The sequence below is a fragment of the Schistocerca americana genome, chromosome 1 (genome assembly GCF_021461395.2).
Source record: "Schistocerca americana isolate TAMUIC-IGC-003095 chromosome 1, iqSchAmer2.1, whole genome shotgun sequence".
Classification (NCBI taxonomy): domain Eukaryota; kingdom Metazoa; phylum Arthropoda; class Insecta; order Orthoptera; family Acrididae; genus Schistocerca; species Schistocerca americana.
In genome coordinates this window covers 252,824,200-252,840,569 of record NC_060119.1, presented here as the reverse complement: position 1 = coordinate 252,840,569, position 16,370 = coordinate 252,824,200, and the positions used below count along the sequence as shown (strand labels likewise).

At 37.2% G+C, this 16,370-nt stretch overlaps 1 protein-coding gene across 1 annotated transcript in view; it reads right to left on the bottom strand.

Annotated features, from left to right (window-relative positions):
* Positions 1-708: 708 nt before the first annotated feature.
* Positions 709-16,370, bottom strand: part of LOC124621818 — a 119,017-nt gene continuing 103,355 nt past the window's right edge. The window contains exon 6 of the mRNA XM_047147260.1: positions 709-988. Coding sequence (XP_047003216.1) covers positions 906-988 — 83 coding nt within the window. The 3' untranslated portion in view covers positions 709-905. The remainder of the gene's footprint in view (positions 989-16,370) is intronic.

Genomic DNA, 16,370 nt, shown 5'->3' with positions numbered 1-16,370 from the left:
CCTTCCCAGTCTTCACATTTACCTAAATTGATTTCAGCTTGTTTTCAGACTGTGTTATTAAGTGACCATTAGTCAGAAATTTTGGCTTAGGTATTACTTTTGCAATCTACCTTCCTGTAGCTCGTAATATATTCTATAAACTTTACATTTGTTCATGTTTGCATTTTAGAATTTAGTATTTTTAGAGTTTTGGAAGAATTTTTAAAGCCAGATGTGATCCAGGAACTTGCCTTTGCATTATCACAGAATCTGATTCATGACAGCTTCTTTGTAAAACACCTCTTGAAATACCTCAGGGAGATTGAGGAGAAGGAATTATATGCATCATTGATATTTGTAAGGGACAGCACTTTTACTCTGGACTCTTTGCTTAGGATATTTACAGAGATTTTTACAGTTTTTTCAATGGCATTGACCGAATTTTGAAAACAAGAGCATTGTGGTATGATAACACTAAATCAGCATTTGTTATACCTACCTCAGCAGGTCCTACATAAGTGCCCATAAGTAAACAAACATCATACTAATTTTCACAACCAGCCATCATAGTCATTGAAATATCGACAAAACTGTTATACGCATGCCACATTACACTGAATAAGTATTTTAGTATGTCTGATATACAATACTGAAAATAGGTAAAGTTATTTGGATTCAAAGTAATGACTAGGTAATGAGGAATCAACAGAACATTTTGGAGAGTGGTAGTTCGTTTATTTATTTGACAATAAAGTTTTTATTGCTGCACAAAAGAATATTTTTGATACACGAGTTTCTGCTGTTGGTAATAGTCCTTAACTGAAATCACTTCAGTTTAAGTGAATAAATTCAACACAGGATTCCTCTTTGAAGAAGTGAGCTTCAATTTCTCTGTGATGCTCTGACATCCTCACGCAGCTGCAGCATTATCTTGCATTAACAAGGGACAGGATTGTTTCAGCCACACACTGGAGTGAAAGGTAGCTTTGCATGCATTCATCATCACTGACTGTGAAATAAAAAACAAAAAAATAAAAGTATAGACTTGTGTAGCAAGGACTTTATTCGAGTAAAAAAGCAGACAAAACATGTAAAAAAACAGATTCGTAGAAAAAAATAGCATTTTCTTCTGATTTTATTGCTGACTAAAACTAAGATTTATTTTGTTTCAGTTTCTCATTAAGATTATGTTACTGTAACAAGTATCTATTTTATTCTCTTAAGTTTAAATAAAGCTCTTTATTATAATTTTAGCTAACTAGCTTTTATCTAATCTCCTGTGATAGTCTACCTCTTCCTACTTTGTACCAATCTATTCATATTTGCATATATTCTACAACGAACACATCCTTAACAAAGTATTTTGAATTTTCAAATCTCTTGCCCTTACAACTCTCCTTTCTACCACCCTTTCAGCACCAATTCCAATATTCTTTCCTTGTTAAGCTCTTTTCTTCTGGTAATCATTTTTCAAAGGCTTCTCCTTTGCTGACTCGAACTTGCACTTTATCTATAAAATGAATTTTTAACTTCCTGCTATCATACCTTTTTGAATTTGCTATATTTCCTTCTCATTACAGTGAGTGCCACCTGATGGTGTTGAGAGCGTTTGACACGGTAAGGAAAGGACAGGGTGAGTCAAAAAGGACTTAACAACTTTGGAACGATATAAAAATTTATTGAGATAACTTACAGAATCAGTAGATTCGTCATTTTGTAGCAAAAAACCCCCTAAAATTCCACATAAATGAGTCAAGTGTAATTCTGATTCAATGTGACTACCATTTGTGATGTGGCAACATCCCATATTAATCAATTTATTCCCACATTTGTTGCAGCAAATAGGGCATAACTTGTGCAATGACAGCTTAGTTTCGATTTTTATGGTCAGCTAAATTATTTGGTAGGGGAGGAACATACACAGTCTTTAATGAAACCCCAGAGAAAGAAATCCAATGGTGCCAAGTTGTGGGAATGACATGGCCATGTAATTGGCCCTTCATGGACAATCCACCAAACTGGGAAGCGATTATCAAGGAAGCCTTGAACTTCCATGAGGAAGTGTTGGTAATGAACCATCCCATCTCTGTCATCTTCATTGATCTGTGGAACTAAAAAGTTTTCAAGCATATCCAGGTATACAACACCAAAACACGCAGTGAATGTCCCCACACCAGTGAAAGTAGCCATTTTAAGTATGCACTATTCTGGTGCTCCTGTTGGCGGAATGGGTTCTGATACCCTAAGTGAATCAAACTTGAGATGGTTTGCTATACAAAATGACACATCTACCAATTCTGTAAGTTATCTCAATAAATTTCTATATCATTTCAATGTGATTAAGTCATTTTTGACTCACCCTGTATATAAGAGGTGCAGAAATGAATGGGAATCATTCTAACAATGACTCATGCCACACATAGGGAAATCCATTGACGTAAGACACATTGATAAAGAATAGATGTAAAGGTAGTCAGCACATGCATCAAGTTAACTTGTTGCTCAAGTGCAAGTGTCCACAAGCAAGATTGGTTTTACTTGTAGCTAAAGGGAAATCAGTGAAGTGTGATAATGCATTGTCTGCAGTGACAATTGCACACATGGTTGCAAGTACATGTTTAATGAATTCATTACTTATTCCTCATATTATTTTTGTTTTTGGAGCTTCTCACCAGTTTGTTTAAAGATATCATATTATCTGATAACATTGGCTTGGGCAAATTGCTAGAAAACTTATGTAACTAGTAGCTTGGAATTATTCCTGCTGGCACTATTCTGGCTTATTCCAGGTTTATCCAGTAGAAATTATGTTCCAACTGCTAACTTTCATAGAATGCTCTCCTTTGTCATCATAGCACTGTGACAAATGGCACTTGAATGTCAACAAGTCTTATAAACCCTATGAACACAGTGGAAAGTCACAATGCCCAATGTCAGTCACTGTCTCTTGCCCCATTGCACTTTGTGTGGACCTTCATGGCTGTATGTGACAAGACAGTGATGAGCTTAAAGTCTGAGGGCTGAGATAATTGGATCTAAGAAGATTGTTATAGACTGACACCTAGTACTGAGCATCTCGGAAATGGCAAAGCTGGTCAGTAGTTCATGTGCTACCATCTTGTGCATCTGTGGAAACTGGCTGAAGTATGGTGAAACCTTTTTTATTTTTATTTACACGTCAAGTTCCATAGGACCAAATTGAGGAGCAAATCTCTAAGGTCATGAAATGTGTCAGTACATGAAATTACTACATAAAAGTAATAACAGATAAAAATAAAATGTTTATGAACCCCAAAAAAGTCAATCCATAAGTTTAAGTAAACGCAATCAACAATACAACAAGAATCAGCTTAATTTTTCAAGGAATTCCTCGACACCCATGAGGAAACTCTTCAGTTTCGATTTGAAAGTGCATGGATTACTGCTAATATTTTTGAATTCGAGTGGTAGCTTATTGAAAATGGATGCAGCAGTATACTGCACACCTCTCAGCACAAGAGTTAAGGAAGTCCGATCCAAATGCAGGTTTGATTTCTGCCGAGTATTAACTGAGTGAAAGCTGCTTATTCTTGGGAATATTGTTAACAAGAAATGACAGTAAAGAATATATATATTGAGAGACCAATGTCAAAATACCCAGACTTGTGAACAGGGATCGACAAGAGGTTCGTGAACTTATGCCACTTATTGCCTGAACCGCCCATTTCTGAGCCAAAAATATCCTTTTAGAATGGGAAGAGTTACCCCAAAATAAAATACTATACAACATAAGCTAATGAAAATAAGGAGGCTAATTTTCATGTCAGATGATCACTCACTTCAGATACTGTTCAAATAGTAAAAATGGCAGCATTAAGTCTTTGAACAAAATCCCAAACGTGGGCTTTCCTCGACAGTTTACTATCTATCTGAACACCTAGAAATTCGAACTGCTAAGTTTCACTAATCATATGACCATTCTGTGACATTAAAACGTCAGGTTTTGTTGAATTGTGTGTTAGAAACTGTAAAAACCGAATCTTACTGTCATTTAGCATTTGTTAATTTTCTACAAGCCATGAACTTAGGTCATAAACTGCACTATTTGAAACAGAGCCAATGTTGCACACAACATCTTTACTACCAAGCTAGTGTCATCAGCAAACAGAAATATTTTAGAGTTACTCGTAATACTAGAGGGCATATCATTTATATAAATAAGGAACAGGAGTGTCCCCAACACTGATCCCTGGGGCACCCCCCACTTGACCATATCCCACTCAGACCCCACATCACAGCCACTCTCAATACTGTGAATAATGACCTTTTGCTGTCTGTTGCTAAAGTAAGAGGTGAACCAGTTGTGAGATTCTCCCCGTATTCTGTAATGGTCAACTTCTGGAGCAATATTTTGTGATCAACACAATCAAACATCTTACTTAAATAAAAAAAAAATATGCCTAGTGTTTGAAACCTTTTGTTTAACCCATCCAGTACCTCACAGAGAAAAGAGAATACAGCATTTTCAGTTGTTAAATGACTTCTAAAGTCGAACTGTACATTTGATAGCAAATTGTGTGATATAAAATGATCAAGTACACAGTTTTTTCAATAGCTTTAGCAAACACTGATGGCAGAGAAATAGGTCTAAAATTATCTATATTATCCCTTTCTCCCTTTTTGTAAAGTGGCTTTTCTACTGAGTACTTTAATCATTCAGGAAACTGACCATTCACAAAAGAAAATTTACAAATATGGCTAAATGCAGGGCTAACATGTGCAGCACAGTACTTTAATATTGTGCTAGGCACGCCATCATATCCATGAGAGTCCTTAGTCTTCAGTTATATAATTATTGACTCAATCCTCACCCCCGTGTTTATCACAAGGAGTATTTCAGACATCCATCTTGGAAAGGCATTTGCCAGGAAAGTTATATGATTCCCTGTAGAAACAAAATTTTTATTTAATTCACCAGAAATGCTCAGAAAATGACTGTTACATACTATAACTGTATCTGATTTATCAGTAAGAGAAATATTTTTACTACGAACTGACTTTAGATCGTCAACCTTGTCCTGCTGACCAGGCACTTTCTTCACAACTGGCTATATGTGGTCAACGGCAACAAAGAATCTGAAAGAATCTGAATCTATTGTTTTAATTTTATGCTGTGTATTAGCTATTCTATTTGTATACCTCATACTCTTTGCCTTCCTAATAACATTTTTAAGTACCTTACAATACTGTTTGTAATGGGCTACTGAAGCTTGATTGTGACTACTTCTAACATTTTGAATAATTCCCGCTTTGTTCTACATGATATTCTTATCCCACTAGTTATCCACCTGGGCTGCCTATTACTGCTAGTATCCTATTTAGAATGTTCTAATGGAAAGCAACTCTCAAAGAGCATGAGAAATGTGTTAAGGAAAGCATTATATTTATCACCTATGTTATCAGCACCATAAACATCGTGCCACTCTTGTTCCTATGTCAAGGTTAAAAAACTCTCTAATGCCATTGGATTAGGTTTCCTATATAGTTTGTAATTATGTATGACATTTGTCTGAGTACAAAAGCCTTTTAGTGTTAAAATTTGTGCATCATGGTTTGAAAGGCCATTCACCCTTTTACTAACAGAATGCCCATATACAAGGTGTTACAAAAAGGTACGGCCAAACTTTCAGGAAACATTCCTCACACACAAAGAAAGAAAATATGTTAAGTGGACATGTGTCCGGAAACGCTTACTTTCCATGTTAGAGCTCATTTTATTACTTCTCTTCAAATCACATTAACCATGGAATGGCAACACACAGCAACAGAACGTACCAGCGTGACTTCAAACACTTTGTTACAGGAAATGTTCAAAATGTCCTCCATTAGTGAGGATACATGCATCCACCCTCTGTCGCATGGAATCCCTGATGCGCTGATGCAGCCCTGGAGAATGGTGTATTGTGTCACAGCCGTCCACAATACGAGCATGAAGAATCTCTACATTTGGTACCGGGGTTGCGTAGACAAGAGCTTTCAAATGACCTAATAAATGAAAGTCAAGAGGGTTGAGGTCAGGAGAGCGTGGAGGCCATGGAATTGGTCCACCTCTACCAATCCATCGGTCACCGAATCTGTTGTTGAGAAGCGTACGAACACTTCGTCTGAAATGTGCAGGGGCTCCATCATGCATGAACCACATGTTGTGTCGTACTTGTAAAGGCACATGTTCTAGCAGCACAGGTAGAGTATCCCGTATGAAATCATGATAACGTGCTCCATTGAGCATAGGTGGAAGAACATGGGGCCCAATCAAGACATCACCAACAATGCTTGCCCAAACATTCACACAAAATCTGTGTTGATGACATGATTGCACAATTGCGTGCGGATTCTCGTCAGCCCACACATGTTGATTGTGAAAATTTACAATTTGATCACGTTGGAATGGAGCGTCATCCGTAAAGAGAACATTTGCACTGAAATGAGGATTGACACATTGTTGGATGAACCATTCGCAGAAGTGTACCCGTGGAGGCCAATCAGCTTCTGATAGTGCCTGCACACGCTGTACATGGTACGGAAACAACTGGTTCTACCGTAGCACTCTCCATACAGTGACGTGGTCAACGTTACTTTGTACAGCAGCAACTTCTCTGACGCTGACATTAGGGTTATTGCCAACTGCACGAAGAATTGCCTCGTCCATTGCAGGTGTCCTCGTTGTTCTAGGTCTTCCCAGTCACGAGTCATAGGCTGGAATGTTCCGTGCTCCCTAAGACGCCGATCAATTGCTTCGAACGTCTTCCTGTCGGGACACCTTCGTTCTGGAAATCTGTCTCGATACAAATGTACCGTGCCATGGCTATTGTCCCGTGCTAATCCATACATGAAATGGGCATCTGTCAACTCCGCATTTGTAAACATTGCACTGACTGCAAAACCACGTTCGTGATGAACACTAACAATGTTGATTCTACGTACTGATGTGCTTGATGCTAGTACTGTAGAGCAATGAGTCGCATGTCAACACAAGCACGAAAGTCAACATTACCTCCCTTCAATTGGGCCAACTGACGGTGAATCGAGGAAGTACAGTACATATTGACGAAACTAAAATGAGCTCTAACATGGAAATTAAGCGTTTCCGGACACATGTCCAGATAACATCTTTTCTTTATTTGTGTGTGAGGAATGTTTCCTAAAAGTTTGGCCGTACCTTTTTGTAACACCCTGTAGTAACGAATAATGAATAAAAATATTGTCTATGGCTGTGTTACTGTTCCCCTGCATCCTAGGTGCAAAAAAGACAGTCTGTATCAGATCATCTGAATTTAGGAGATCTACCAACATCCTTTTTCTTGCTCCATCATATACAAAATTTATATTGAAGTCACCACATATAAGTAATTTTTGGTACTTTCTACAAGGTGAATCAAGAACCCTCTCTGAAGTCACAGTTAGGGGACCTATAAACAACAACAATTAGAAGTTTAGTCTCACTAAATTCAACTGCCCCTGCACTCCATTCAAATATCTGCTCAGTGCAGTGCCATGATATGTCTATGGACTCAAACGGAATACTGTTTTTTATGTACATAGCCACTCCTTCACCCTGCATGGAACTCCTAGAAAAACAGCTGGCTAATCTGTATCCTGGTAAAGGAAGCCTCTGAATTGCCAAATTATTTAAGTATTTAAGTTGTGCTCTGACATACCAATAATTTCAGAGTCAACATCTATAAGCAGTTCACTAACTTTATCTCTAATACCTCTAATATTTTGATGAAATATACTAATTCCTTCTCTACTTGGAAACATGATGTCCTCTGAAGGTGAACCCGTAAAGGAACTTCCTTTAAGGAGGTATACTTCAGTCTAAGAAAGGTGCAGCTCTAACACCAACTATTACAGGAATTTTTCCATGAGTTATCTCACCACCACCCACTACATTGTAACCTATAAGCTTTGGCAACACTACACTGTAACCTGTAAGCTTTCGCCACCTCCGCTTCCCATACCTATTGAGGTACAGGCCATGCCTAGTGCAACCCGATCTACTAATAGATCCCACTGGCACCACTGCAATGTGACCCATGTGCTGTGCCATCAGCACCCTCCCCAGCCCCATGTTAATGCACCTAACAGCCACATTAAGATGAGGCCGATCATGACGCGGAAGCAGTTGCACGAAATGAACATTAGTGCCACCAGTTCGAGTAGCTATCTTTACCAGGTCACCACCTACATCATATTCCCTGCCCCTATCAAGACTGTTCCCTGTTCCACCCACAATCACTACCTCATCCTCCTCTGTAAAATTCCTACATAACTCCCCTATGCTGTCAGTCACCTGAGCCAATCTTGCGCTAGGCTTCACAATGCTGGCGACCTGTTACTCGCTCCCCAACATTTCCTGCAACTGCTGGCCCACACCTCAAACCTGAGGTACTGGGCCTCCATCCTCTTCACAGAATATGGAGGTTGGAGGATTGCTCATTCTGTAAAACAGGATAGGCAGAAATCTGTGGCAGATCTGCTGATAACAGTGCACTGCTGGTGAAGGCACAAATAATTTGGAGCACATCGTTCAGTGAACGTTGTTGTACTTGGGGATATGCAGAAAGCTATCAATAGGTATTCCCTTGTTGATCCAGTGACATTGTCACTTATGTTTCCAGTGGGCATGAACTCATCAAGTTTGGGCTGTGGAACAAATTAAATATGAGTCCTGCTCAAATGAACCACATTTCTTGCTACACCAGGTTGATGGTTGTGCCAAGATATGCATCATCCGGGCAAATGGCTGCTTTGAAACATGCACCCTGACATGGAAGCAAGCCAGTGGGGAAAATATTCTGGTGCGGGCTACATTCACCAGAGCTTCTTTGGGACCTGTGATAATAATTGAAAGCACCATGACATGAACATTACTGCAGACCAGCTGAATCTCTTCATGCTTAGTATCTTCCACAATGACAACAGCATCTGCCAGCAGGATTACTGTCTGTGTCACAAGCCCAGAATCATATTACAACAGTTTCAGGAGCATGATAATGAAGACATGCAGATGCTTTGGTCACCATACTTGCCTGAGTTGAACCTAATGGAACACACTTGGGATATTATCGGCAGCCAACTCAACACCCGCAAACCAGCCTCCTGTAATTTATGGGAACTGTGTGGCATTTGCATAGAAATGTGGTGCCACATACCTCCAGAAACCTTATTGCCTGTATTTTCAAAAATTTTAGAAATTTTTTTTATAAAAGATTGTCTGATTTCCTAAATACTAATAAAATATAAGATTTCCTAAATACACATAAAATATAATCTCCCTCATAGCATGGTTTCAGGAAAGGCTATTCAACTGAGAGGGCAATATTTGAATTTCTTAATGAAATCTGTGCTGAACTGGATGTGAGTGAATTTGTCACAGGCATATGTCTTGATTTATCCATAGCTTTTGACATCATTGACCATAATGCCCTACAAGCTTGACCAGTTAGGAATTAGAGGTATATCCAGTGAGTGGCTCAGGACACACCTAGTGGCCACAAACAGATAGATGAAGTGCAACATACTGACCATAACAAAATCAACTACTACTATTCAGGATAAGAAAATGTGAAATACGAGGTCCCTCAAGGATCAGTATCAGGACCCATTCTGTTTCTCCTGAATGTCAATGATCTTATATACAATAAGTATTGCCAAAATACCCTCCAGTTTACAGATGATACAAGCTTCCTTATTAGTGGGAAAATAGAAGAAGAACTAAAAGACTCTGATATCCAAACAATGAACAGTATAGAACAGTGGTTCAGATATAACAAGCTAATTATAAATAAAGAAAAGACAGTAGCACTAAACTTCTGCAATCCAAAAGGAAGGCACAGAACTAAGACAGAGTTCTTGAAAGTGTTGACAGCACAAAATTTCTGCGACTCTGGCTCCAGAACAACACAAAACGGGAGGTTCTCATTGAATATCTGCAAAGAAAACTAAGCAAAATCTGCTACATGGTAAGGATCTTAAAAAGCTGTTGCAGCAAAGCCAGCCTGTTAAATGGATACTACTCCTATGTACATTTTGTAATTAAATATGGCATAATCTTCTGGGGCAGTGCAATAACAAGTTCTAAACTTTTCCGGTTGCAAAAGAGATTGGTTGGTTGTTTTGGGGAAGGAGACCAGACAGCATGGTCATCGGTCTCATTGGATTAGGGAAGGATGGGGAAGGAAGTTGGCCGTGCCCTTTCAGAGGAACCATCCCGGCATTTGCCTGGAGTGATTTAGGGAAATCACGGAAAACCTAAATCAGGATGGCCGGACACGGGATTGAACTGTCGTCCTCCCGAATGCGAGTCCAGTGTCTAACCACTGCGCCACCTCACTCGGTATGCAAAAGAGAATATTAAGAATTATTGAAGAGGTAAACAATAGGAGATCATGCAGATCCATATTTAAAAAAAATATCAATTCTTCCTCTTTTTATCTACGAAACATCAGTCTTCATAAAACAATATATTGATAGACACCCAGATATCTTATTAAAAAATGAAGATATACAATACGAAAGTCTGATCTTCATCTGAACTTTTCAGGATGCAAAAGAGAATATTAAGAATTATTGAAGAGGTAAACAATAGGAAATCATGCAGATCCATATTTTTAAAAAAATGTCAATTCTTCCTCTTTTAATCTACGAAACATCGGTCTTCATAAAACAATATATTGATAGACACCCAGATATCTTATTAAAAAATGAAGATATACAATACAAAAGTCTGATCTTCATCTGAAACATGTGAGAACATCATTGTGCCAAAAAGGCACTCTACAAATTGGGATAAAAATTTACAATAACCTGCCTAATCATATTAAATTTGTAAGTAAACTCAGTAGTATTAAGGCTGAACTAAAGGCATATTTAACTGATCATTGCTTTTAAAGTGTGATAAAGTACCTAGGAACCAAACGACAAAAATAAATATGCAATATGAATATTCTACTTTGCATGTTGTCTCTAATGTTTGTTGCATACATGATTCTCTGCTAAATTACTTAAATATCTAGTCCTCAGGAATGCAATACAAAATTTATTTTATGTTGTAAAGACTTAACCATGTCCAATATCCTTGTATATATTCTATATACAATTCATTTCATTTTCGATGCGTGACTGTAAATGCCAATTCTCAGCATTAGTGGAAGATTTAATAAGTGAAATTCAGTGTTTAAAAGCTGAGGTTACATTACTACATAAAAAGGTGAACAAAATTGATTGGCAGCACCTGTTGAATGATAGCAGGCCTAAATCAAAAACCAAGGAATGCTTTCTGACTATCATAACTCAAAACAGGTATCAGATTCTTGACGAAATACCAATAGCGGAAGTTGCAGCATTGAAACCCGTGCAAACTAAAAACAACCGTTCAAACTGTAAAAAAATTGTCAGTGATAATTTCAAAAAACGCCAAGTCCCAAACTCATGTTTTAATGCTAACCCAGTGATTGAACATAAACAAAATGTTCAATGTAACGACAGTGAAATCCGTGAAAGAAATGACAGCGTAATCCACAAAAGTGTATGCAAGAAACTGTTCCAAACCGGCAGCAGAAGAAGTGAGAAGTACAAGAAGGGCCAGATTCTTATATACGGAGACAATCATGGTCGCGAAATAGCTCAAAACATCGCAAATATCCAAGACGACTTCACAGCTGTGGCCCACATTCAACCTGGTGCACCTCCTCCTGTTGTAGTGAAGACATGTGTGCAAGATAGTGAATCATTCGCAGTAAATGATTATGTCGTTATCATTGGTGGTACAAATGATGTGGCTAAAAATGAAGCAAATGACGCTATCAGGCACATGAAAGCAACACTCGGTAAATTGACTTGCACTAAAGTAATTGTCGTCAACATTCCACAGAGACATGATCTAATGGACCAATCTATTGTGAACTTGGAAGTGCATAAAACAAATGTTAGGCTCAAAACAATATGTAACAAATTTCGCAATGTGTCTTTGGTAAACATCAGTAACCTAGATAGAAACCTGCACACAACTCATGGTATGCACGTGAACAAGAGAGGTAAAAAGATTGTGAGTAAATTAATTATTGATGGAATCAGACAAAACATCACACAAAGCAGTGTAAATAAGTGCATTGCTATGGAATGGCACAACCCACACAAACATGACATGCCACACAAAGAGCTACAGCTGACAAGCCAGGGAAACTTGTAAACCCTGCTGGACAGCCTGGTAGCTCTAAATCTCCCTGTATAGTCCATCAGGAGAAACTTAGCCCTAATATCATACAGCAGAACCCTTGTACTCTTAAAAATAACCATTCTGGTAGGGTGACACGTCCATCAAGTGTTCAACATTCCAAACTCACTTTCTAATTAATTCAGAAGAACTTTTAAAGTCTTGGCAATAAGCACAACGAGTTGGATACCATTACAGCAATTTATAACCCTGATGTTTTAGTTATAAGTGAACACTGGTACACAGATGAGCTAATTAGTGTATGTAAGCCACTCTCCATGATCTTTTGCTCTGCTTTCAGTAGAAAAGAGAAACGTGGTGGTGGGTAGCTATCTTTGCACCCAGTGGTAGTAATTATAGTGTAATAGATGTAAGTGCTTTCAGCATTGAGGGTGTAATAGAACTAGCAGCAATTAATTATAAGTAGGGGAAGGAGAACTTAATTATTACAGGCCTATACAGACCTCCATCTGGTAGCCTAGATAGTTTCTTTGATGTTCTTAATGACCTGCTTGTTGACACTGACAGTAAACAATGCAATAAAAATGGCTGGGTTAACATAATACTAACTAGAGATATAAACACTGACTTGCTGTCCAATGACTCTATATCTAAAAAACTAATGCTAATACTAACTCAATTTAACTTAACATTTCTGATAAACGAGCCCACTTGAGAGGTCAATAGTGTAAAATCATGCATTGACAACATTATAACTAACATGTCCCACTTTACATGAAGTGCATCAGTTCTGAAGCATTTCTGACCATCATGCAATACAGGTATTGATAGAAGCTGAAAATCTTCACGTCAATAGGAAAGAGAAACAATATGTGACAAAAAGAATCACCAATGATTTTTATTATTGCTTAGAACTATCAGGATTACTAGTAAGATATTCTGCTAGTAACTAAAAGTAAATATGTAGCCACAATGTTAAGAAACTCTACTAACACTGGTTTAGCTTTTTGGAAAGTAATAAATAGCTTTAGGGATTGTAAGGACAGATCAACAAGTGATTTTGTGATAAACCATAAAGGGCATATCATGAAATGCCAACGTCAGATTGCAAATGTTTTTAGTGAGTACTTTTCTTCTGTTGGAAAATCTGTCAATGACCATTTTAAGAATCTTCAGCATCGACATAAGGGCATTCCAATCAAACAAAGCATATACTTGGCCCCAACCAATAGCAAGGAAGTCAAAAACATAGTAATGTCATTAAAAAATACAAAATCAGCAGGCTATGATGGATTGTCTATCAGTACACTGAAAAGATCCATAGACAACATATCTGATGCCATGGCCACACCAGTAAATGATGTAATTGAATCAGGTTGTTTCCCAGATAGTCTAAAGATAGCACAAGTAACCCCGATTTACAAGAAAGGTGATAAATCTAAAATTGAAAACTACTGCCCCATCTCAATCTTACCTGCATTTTCTAAGGTAGTTGAGAAAGTTATTTATACTAGACTAATGACATTCCTGAGTCAACACAATTTAATATTTGAAAATCAGAATGGCTTTATGAAAAACAAGTCAACTTCAGTAGTAGCAGCACAGTTAATAGACAAAATAATAACGGCCATAGAGAACAAGGAGGATGTAACTGGAGTGTTCCTTGATCTAGAAAAAGCTTTTGATTGTGTCAACATTGCCATATTACTTGACAAGCTGTGGAACCTGGATATCAGAGGAACTGGCTATGAGCTAATAAAATCGTATAGGAGCAATAGAAAAGAATTTGTCTTGTTTAAAACAAACAGTGGGTCTTACAAATCTAAAATTACTGATATAAAATATGGAGTGCCTCAAGGTTCTGACTTGGGACCCCTTCTTTTCTTGATTTATGTTAATGATATACAGTATTGTTCTCCTAACTGTACAAAAATATTGTATGCAGATGACACATCAATACTGTGTAAACACAAAGACTATGAGAGTCTGGAAGTGCTGTGCAACAGTGTAACTAATGAAATAGTCGAATATTTTAATGAAAGCCATCTAAATGTAAGTGCTTCAAAGACTGCAATGATGGAATTTAACACAAGGAAACAAATAGAATTTGACATGAAATTATCCATAGGAAATGACATTGTAAAAATGGAAAAATGGACAAAGTGCTTGGGAATTACAATCCAGGACAGCCTCAAATGGGACATGCATATCGATTCCTTAGCATGTAAGCTGTCGAAGAATGTGTTTGCTGTAAATATGATTAGCAAATACTGTAAGGACATGTGTGTTCTAAAAACTGCTTATCATGCCCTATTCTCATCAAATTTAAACTATGCTGTAGAAATATGGGGTACGACAACTCAAGCCAACCTAAGCACATTATTAATACTACAGAAAAAAGTTATCAGAATTATTTGTGGTGCCAAACCTCGAGAATCATGTCGGAATCTGTTCCCAAAATTAGGTGCGCTTACCATTATAGATGTGTACATATTGTAAGTTATATTGCTTGTGGAAACAATAAATCCAAATTTCAACTGTGACCTACACCAGTATGATACAAGGCAAAAGTTCAGATACCATGTAAATAGCAACAGAACAGCTTTATATGAAAAAAATGCACTTCATGATGGGCTGAAGCTAGCCAATGAACTACCAAAAAGTCTTACAACCATTCCTACTAACAAATTAAAAGATCAGCTAAAAAGAATTCTAATTGAAAAACCCTTTTATTCCCTAGATGAGTATTATATCTGTATGAAAAGTGCTTCATAAGTATGTCAAGCCCATAGTTTTAAGTAACCTAAAACTAATATAAAGTTGATAACAACAATATTTGTAATATTGTGATTGTATACTAACAAATGTAAAATGCATCAAAATGTAAAATTTATTAATACAAACAAATCTTTAGTTTGTAATTTATAAACTGATGTATTCAGAAGAATAATCTGTATGATGTCCTGAAACTGTATTATTTCTAGGGATTGTATTTGATTAATTGATGTTGAATAAATATTATTATTATTATTATACATGTAGAATTAGAAGGACTAAATAAATAAATACCAAGGACTTGTTGCACCTACGATGTGGAGAATTTTTGCTGCATTGCATCCCAAATGTGGACCAACATGCTATTAAGCAAGTGGCTATAATTTCTGGCTCATCACTGTATACTTACTAGCTCCACAGATGATAGAGAGAAAAAATGTACAATGACAAAAGAGAAACTATTTAGTGTGATGAGTTGAAGAGCACAGACTAAGGGAAAGGAATGAAATGAGACGCTGCTTGGTAGAATTTTACACAGAGAACAATTTAATTATTATAAACACTTGGTTCAAGAATCATGAAAAAAGGTTGTATATATGGATGAGACCTGGAGAGAACGAAAGGTTTTGGATAGCTCATGAGTGGTTAGACAAAATCAGATTTTTAACTAGAAAATATATCCAAGAGCATATGTGGATTCTGACAATAATTTATTGGTTATGAACTGCGGATTAAAAACTAAAGAAATTGCATAAAGGGAGAAAATTAAATTAATTAGATGGGACTTGCATAACTGGAAAAAAAACCCTGAGGTTTTTCAGAGTTTGAAAGGGAGCATTAGGCAGTGACTGACTGGAAAAGGATAGGAATAGAAAATGGAAGGGTAGCTTTGAGAGATGGAATAGTTTAGGCAACAGAGGAACAACTAACCAAAACAACAAGGTCGATATAACACATGAGGTCCTGAATTTAATGACCAAAGGACAAAATATGCATAAAAATGCAGCAAATGAAGCTGTCAAAACAAAACACACACACACACACACACACACACACACACACACACACACACACACACACACACACACCCCTCTCAGAATTATTAAGATACTTTGGGAGAATCAACTATGACAATAGTTTTCCACCTGATAAGCAAAACAGGAAAAAATGACTTAAAGAAGGAAGGAAGGCCCTGACAGGTGTCAATATTACTGAAACATCTCTTTAATAAGTCATGATTGCAAAATACTAATGCAAATTATTTACAGAAGAATGGTAGAAGCCAAGTTATAGGAAAATCAGTTTGAGTTTTGGAGAAAAGTTGGAACATGTAAGGTGTTACTGACCCTTTGACTTATTTAGATAACAGACTGAAAAAAGGTGAATCTACATTTATAGC